This window comes from Pteropus alecto, unplaced genomic scaffold (genome assembly GCF_000325575.1).
Source record: "Pteropus alecto unplaced genomic scaffold, ASM32557v1 scaffold25, whole genome shotgun sequence".
Classification (NCBI taxonomy): domain Eukaryota; kingdom Metazoa; phylum Chordata; class Mammalia; order Chiroptera; family Pteropodidae; genus Pteropus; species Pteropus alecto.
The window spans coordinates 33141962-33149256 of NW_006441955.1; the positions used below are offsets into that span (position 1 = coordinate 33141962).

The 7295-nt window shown below is 36.8% G+C and overlaps 1 protein-coding gene across 1 annotated transcript in view; it reads right to left on the reverse strand.

Annotated features, from left to right (window-relative positions):
• Positions 1-389: 389 nt before the first annotated feature.
• LOC102886100 (guanylate-binding protein 7) overlaps positions 390-7295 on the reverse strand; it is a 15518-nt gene continuing 8612 nt past the window's right edge. The window contains 7 exon segments of the mRNA XM_006919389.3: positions 390-799; positions 1673-1866; positions 2199-2301; positions 3354-3566; positions 4530-4682; positions 4685-4821; positions 5742-5987. Of these exon segments, the coding sequence (XP_006919451.1) occupies positions 608-799; positions 1673-1866; positions 2199-2301; positions 3354-3566; positions 4530-4682; positions 4685-4821; positions 5742-5987 (1238 nt within the window). The 3' untranslated portion in view covers positions 390-607.

Consider the following 7295-nt stretch of genomic DNA (forward strand, 5'->3'; position numbering starts at 1 on the left):
TGCATTCTCACTAGCAAATAGGAGAGACTGCCAATTTCTCCAAACTCTTGCCAACATAGTGTTCTATCAATACTGTTCTTTTGGAACATCTGCGAGGTGACACAGGTACTTCTTGGTTTTACTTTGCACATCTTTTATAATCGGTGAAGTTAAACATGTTTATGTTCTTCTTATATTTAGGCCCATTTAAAAAATATGATTGTGGTTCTTTCCTCACTGATTTAATAGGACTCATCATAGCTTAAAGAAATAATTTCCACAACTCTAATATAGATTGCCAATGTTTTCTTTATTTTCTCATTTGCCATTTTACTTTGCTTAAGATATTTTTATGAATAAATTATTATCTTCTAAATTGTTTCCATTTCTTTAAATTAAGGGTTTTAAATTAAATTTTGATTTAATTTTAAATCAAAATTAAGGGTTTTTTTTTTAAAACTTTGGATATCATGCCCTGATATTCTTATAATCACTTTTTATTTTTTAAACTTTTCTTAGATGAACCCACCATGATACACATACTTCAAAAATAAGCCACAGTGATAGGCTATTAAAACATACGATACCCTTTAAACATGCTTTATAGAGGCAGAATTGTAGATACATCTCACGTCTCAGTGATTAGTTTAACACCTAAGAATATTCCAGTTAACAAATTTTCTGCCAAAGAAAGGAGTTTTGAAATATTCTCTGGTGAATAAATTTTCGACCTTTCATTATCTTCTTTGAGTTGATTTATCTCTTTATTCATCTCCTCATATTTCTTTTTAAACCCTTCAGTAAATAGTTCTTTCTGGATCTGTAAAAAAGAAAGAGTTCTCTTTTGAAAATCCCCAATTATCAGCACTTTGTATTTAACAAATGCAACAGCTAAGCACATGTTTTATTTCTCTACCAACTTACATGCACTTGGATGAGTCTATCTAATATTTCTAAACATTTTGACTTGGGTAGTGGGAGAATCCATGGTTTGTAACTTCCTATGATTGCTTAGCACCATCATATGGGGGATGGGGAGGAGCTGTGGCCTGACAGCTATCCCAGGAATGTGTTCCAGACCTAGGAATGCACTTTGGGGAGGATGGAGGTTTAATTCTAATTATTTCTCAGTTTTGCTGGGGAGGATGACCACAAATGTGTAACAAATAACAGGAACTGCTGACTCTTTAGAACACTGGCTAATCAAATCCAGGTTGGGACAAAGAATGCAAGGTACTCTGGGTGTATAGAATAAATCGGTCAGATCTGGAAACGACTGCAGCAAATGTTAGAATTTCAGCATCCCATACTTCACATCAGACACATCTGAAACTTTCAGACCTGATTGATCTATATCCAGTCTCTTTGATGGTTGTATCAAACAGCCAAAAAACAATAGGACTGAAGTCCTATTCCTTTGGGGGTCACGGTGAGACCCTATAATCACCACAAACTGCAGTTCAGGAGCCTGGGGCATGTTATTTGTACCCACTAAACTCTAATACTACAGAAGGTACGGAGTCTTATAGATTTAGGGCTTTTGAATGATCCAGAATTTTTGACATTTCCCTGAATCACAGGACTTTGGATTTCTCTCTGGATACATGACTTTAGTTAAAATTTTTGTGCTTCCCTTCCTGAGGAAACAAGGTACTGTCATTAATGCAATGCCCAGCCACACCCAGACTTTTACCTTCAGCTTGTGCTCTAGCATTCTTTCTGTCTCTTCCAGTAGGGTTTTCTCCGTTCTCTCCAACTTTATCTTCAGCTGGGCCATGTTTTCATTGTAGCTTTTCTGTTGAGCCTTCAATTTTTCCTCCTGTTCCTGTACTTTCTGTATTAGCAGTGCCAGTTCCTTCTCAGTTGCCACATTCTTGGCACGCTCAGCTGTTCTCCACATGTTTTACAGAGGGAAGAAAATGACAGTTAAGCCAAGCTGTGACCTTCTAAGCTAAAAGACTGAAATGACTTTAAAATGTCAGGGAGGAATCTCTGAATATTCCTACTAGCCACACCAGCAAAACATGTTTCAGAATGTGATGGAATGGCACTGAATGGCTGAATGAGCAACCAAACCCTCTCGTTATTTTCAGATTTAGCTAGGTTGTTTCACAAAAGGAGAAGAAGCTGCTTGGTTCAGGAAGGTTTTGCTCTTACCCCTGTCACAGGGCACTGCGGGAATTAAATCACCCTGACATGGGCTGAGTCCTGTTCCTTACCTAGTGTGGCCTTCTCTGCAGTAGTGAGAGCTTTGTCTGACTGCAGGATGGATTTCTCTATTGCAGCCTGTGACTGCAGGAAGCTCTGGAGGACCTCGTTCGCCTGAGGAAACAAGAAAGAGTACAGACTCTTGCTAGGAAAATTATTGCTCAATGGACCTACAAATTGGACGCTAAATTCTTCATCCTTCTAAGGATCCCACGACAGTTCTTTTCTTTCCATGGCCACAATCAAAAATCCAACCTCCTTAATTAGATATGAAAATCTTCAACAGTAACCTCTTTTCTAGGTCTCTTCTCCTAATGATGGTGCCTATCACCCACCTTGTGTTTACAGATAACCAGATTTATGTGCAGTTCTACAAACACCCATCCTGCAATGTTTGCAATATCCGCATATTCTTTTTCTTCTGACTGGATGCTTCTTTATCCTTTCTTTATTCAGATATCATTTATTGATACATCAACTTTTAGTTCCTTCCTCCTCAGCCAGGAAGATTTCCTTAACTTTCCTCTTAGATTTAAAAGGCTGCCAGGTACATGAAGCTGTCCTACCAGCTCTACCACTTGCTGGCTGTGTGTTCTTAGGTGTAACTTATTAATTTCTCAGTGTATCACATTTCTCAACTGTATAATGGGGAGGACCGCAGTACCTAATTCATGTTATGTGAAAATTAAATGGAGAATCCAAACACAGCACCTAAGAATACACTAGATTTGGGAAGTGAGCACTCAACGTATGTCAGCCATCATCATAATCACCAAAACCATCTGTGTTTACCTGTGTGATAACCATTATCCTTCTATAACCAACTGACTATATGTCCTTCTCAGGTAAGATCTTAAGCTTCTTGAAAACAATGTTGTTTCTTTAAATATGTATCTCCTGTACCTAGCACAAAAACTGTTACATTGTTTGCTTAATGAAAGGAATATTCTCTTTCATCTAGATTCCTGATAACAAATTTTATATTTGGGAAGATATATTTCTGGTTTATTTAAGATTATCTAACTAACTGTGGATATAAAAGTTGAAAAATGGAGAGATATTGTCATGCTCTGCTTTCTCTGCACAAACAGTGCTCTGGTTTTAGATTTTCAAAAGAACCCTCTGACCCCAATCTGCTGTTCTTTGTCCCTCTGTTTGTTTCTCACCTTAACTCCTTTCCTGGGCACCAGCTGATAGGACCGTTCAACTGTGTTCCTTGCTTCTAAGTAGAGATTGTGTCCTCCAGGCACAGAGAAAATTCCTCTGGAAATGCTTTCCATCAGAGTCTCTGAAAGCTGCTTAAGCTGAGCCTGGCAATACTTGGCAGATGCCTCTTCATTCTGAAGCAAGAATTCTCCTTTTTTGCCCTCTATTGTTTCCTGCCAGAGAAATATGGAGAAATTCAAAGGAAAGAAGGATTTAGAAAGGAAAGTCCAGCAACTTTCAAATATGCAATCCATTATTATCTGTGGTTCTTTTACCAGTAGTAGGGTTAACAGTGATCCATCTATTGACAATGAACAGTGGAAAATTCAATATGACTAGAAGTAGACTTTCTTTTGCAAACTTGGTTTTCTATGGATAAAAATATATTTCCTGTACTTATAAATTTCAATTCATTTGGTTTTCTTCTATAAAAACTGAGAAATTTTGTATCCTATAGGATGGTCAAAACCAGACTCAAAGACAAATTTTAGTGAAGGTCCGATAGTAGGCAGAATTATGATTTCCTCTAAGAGTTCTCTCCCTTGATGTCCACACCCTACAGAGTGCCTGGGCCTGTGAATATGACCAATAGTAATACTGTGATTAGATTATATATATGGTACAAGCTGATTTTAAGAAATGGAGAGTACCAGGTGGACATGATCTAACTATATGAGTCCTTTAAAAGCAGTTTTCTCCAGTTGGTGGCACAGAAGATAGTCAGAGAGACTAGAAACAACATAAAAATATAATGTACCATTGCTGGCTTAAAGATGGAGGGGAAATTCCATGGAGCCGCCAGATGTTAATATTAGCACATTTGATCCATGTCTTCAACTGTGGTATACTGAGCGTAGCACCCATACATCTTATGCTAGGATGTGACCTGAAGAACTCTGAGCTAATAAATGTGTATTTGTTTCAAGATGTTAAGCACATGGTTATTCGTTTTCTCATGACAGAAAATAAAGAACTGATCTTTCAGAAAAAGGAACAATTATAGCCAATAGAGTCCTGTCACTCACAAGAATCTAAACTCCTTCTACAATGAGAAACACATGAACTATGAGGTCAAAGAGAACAATGAGGTCTTAAAAAGACAAGAAAGAGACAGAGTATATGCTAAGACATATTACCACAAGCTTCTTCTGGAACTCCAACTTGTCATCTTTGAAAGAGTTCTCCATGAACACTGCAATGGCTTCCTTATCACATGCTGCATGCAGGTCCAGTAGTTCCTGGAGTGTGTCTGTGGGGAACTTCACTCGCTGGGCCATCTGCTCACTGTATGCTCACTGTAGTAGTTGGCTGCCGCGTGTAGTGCCACTAAATTCTCACGCTCAGCCAGATTTATCACTGCATTTTCCAAACAAGGAATTGCTCCACTGTTGATAGAATTTACATAGGTCTCTGCCAGAGTGGCCAGCCCTGAAAGACATACGATATTTAGGGAATAGACAGGAATTTCCCATTCACTGTTTTAGAGATTTTGAGATCAGCATTCTAAAAACCACAACAATTTTATTGAAATGAAGTTTTGTTTTTTCTCTTTTTCTTTTCCTCCAAATCTTCCTCCTTGGCCTTGGCTTGTTTCCTCCTCCTTGCTCCCCTACAAACTGACTTCCTTAGAGTAACATCACTGTATCTCCTATCCAGTCTCTCTTTTATGGTTCATGAATTCATCTCATCATAATATTAAATTAATAATCTCAATCAATATATTCACAGATTTCTGAGAACACTTTTCCCATTGAAATAAAATTAAAAAGAGTGTATTTTACAGGTAATTAAAGTAGATAACTTGTGGGCATTACTTCCAAATGAAAATGTGGGGGCCCTTGTAAACATATCAAGAATTTCAGGACAGTGATATAAATATTAAACCAAGCATGGGCCCACTTCAGCACAGGGTACTTTGTGTCTGCCCACATTGCACGTTCATGAATCCAGCCTTGTACATATGATTATATATAAATTTGTTTCTCACACCCTAAGTGAGCTTTCAGGCACTATTTATTTTCTATCTGGTGAAAATTTACAAAGTACCTCATGAATCCTCACCAAGAAACACTTATCCTATTGAACGTTTCATCCACATGCAGATGTGTATTCTTAACAGCAGTTTGTGTTTATGTCATAAGTGTACTAGTTTCATGAGATGTAGCAGGTTCAGTAATTCCTCATATAGGAAAAGTTTATTGAAGAAACATGCATATCTGTGTGTGGCATAAATATCCGCTTTTCCACATCACCTAAGGAAGACATTTACGGACAAATCCAGAGAGCAATCACAGCTTCATCATACACATTGAACCACAGAGAGACAGACTGTAACAAAGGAGACTCACTATTTCCAGTGACAATGAGTCCCTCTCGTAGGGTCTTGGTTTTTGCATGTGTGAAGATATAGGAACAGAAATTTTTGGATTGCACCTGGAAATTCTGTTCCAGTTGGTTTTCTGATGCTTCCTCAATATGGAGTAATAATTTTTTGTCATTTGTAGGCCAGTCAAAAACAAAGCACTTCCGTTTTGGAAAAAACTTCCTGATAGACTCTCTGGACAAGTTAGATTTCTGGGTTTGGTGATTCTCCCCTAAAGAAAAGAAAAAAAAGCAATCACTGATGAGATAGTAGTCAGGCAAGGAGATTGAAGACTTTCATTTCCAGAGATCTTTGTATTACAGTAACTGGGCTGCCTGTAAATCTTTTATTTAATTATGCAAATCGACCTAATGCCAACCTACTCAAAGCATAGGATTATTATTATTATTTTTTTTTGCCATAGCTAAGAGTGAAGGAAGTACTTCTGGGGAAAAAGGAGAGGCATCTAACCCAAGTGAAGAAATGTATGATTGTTTTCCTTAGCCCTTCCATGGTGTCCAGTGGCTTGACTATTTATTAGATGTTTTCTGAATGGCAGATGAATCAAAAAAATTGTCAGAAATACTCTTGATGTTACAGTCCTAATGTCAAAAATAAAATGTGGGCTCTGAAGTAAGAGTAAAATATTTCCTCTTAGAAATAAGGATAATTATGATATTGCTGGGGGAAATACTATGTGGAGCATTCTAAAAAGATAATACTTGCAATAGTAAAGAAAAACTTCTAAAGATCAGAGTAAAAAATATACACAATATAAATATGTTCAGAGATTTTTTTTTTTTTAGCAGATATCATGAAAAAGTAAGATTAACATAATGCAACTTGGAGACCTCACCTGTTCTATATATCAGATTATATTAGATGTGACAATTTCCACAGAGAGATTCTGGGCATATGTTAGCTATTCAATAAGTGATTCTTGAATGGATAAATAAATGATTAAATAAGCAAAAAAGCATATGCTTCTAGGTACCATCCATTATCTTTGCTAAATGTACTCTGTGTAATAAACTTATTACACTGACATGACAACATATTGTGTAGGTTATGTTCTGAGAAACAGGAAAAGAAGGATTTAACAGTCTTACTGGAAGGCTATGTCAATGATTCTTTGGAGGAATTTTTAGTGTATAAATGTCTTTTATGTGAAGGATGTAACTATGTAGCTTAGTATAACAGACTACATGAAATATATTTCAAAAATGAAGTCATTTGATATCTTTGTGATTCTATGTTTACTGTCTTCCACACTGATGGGCATTTTTCTCTAAACAGAAGTAGAGGAGCTCTGAAATTAACAAGTAACACAAGCATTTAACCCTTAGGAAGTTTTAGCATTAGCTGTAATCCTGAAAATTTTCTAAAATCATTTGGTCGAATATTGGATTCTAAATTTCCTCAGTGAGCTTCAACTCTGGTCACGGGAGTTATTCCAGTAAGAATAACAACAAAATCTATATCCATCTGTCATACACATATCACCACTAATGTGGGCCTCAATCTAATCCAAATAAAGGTT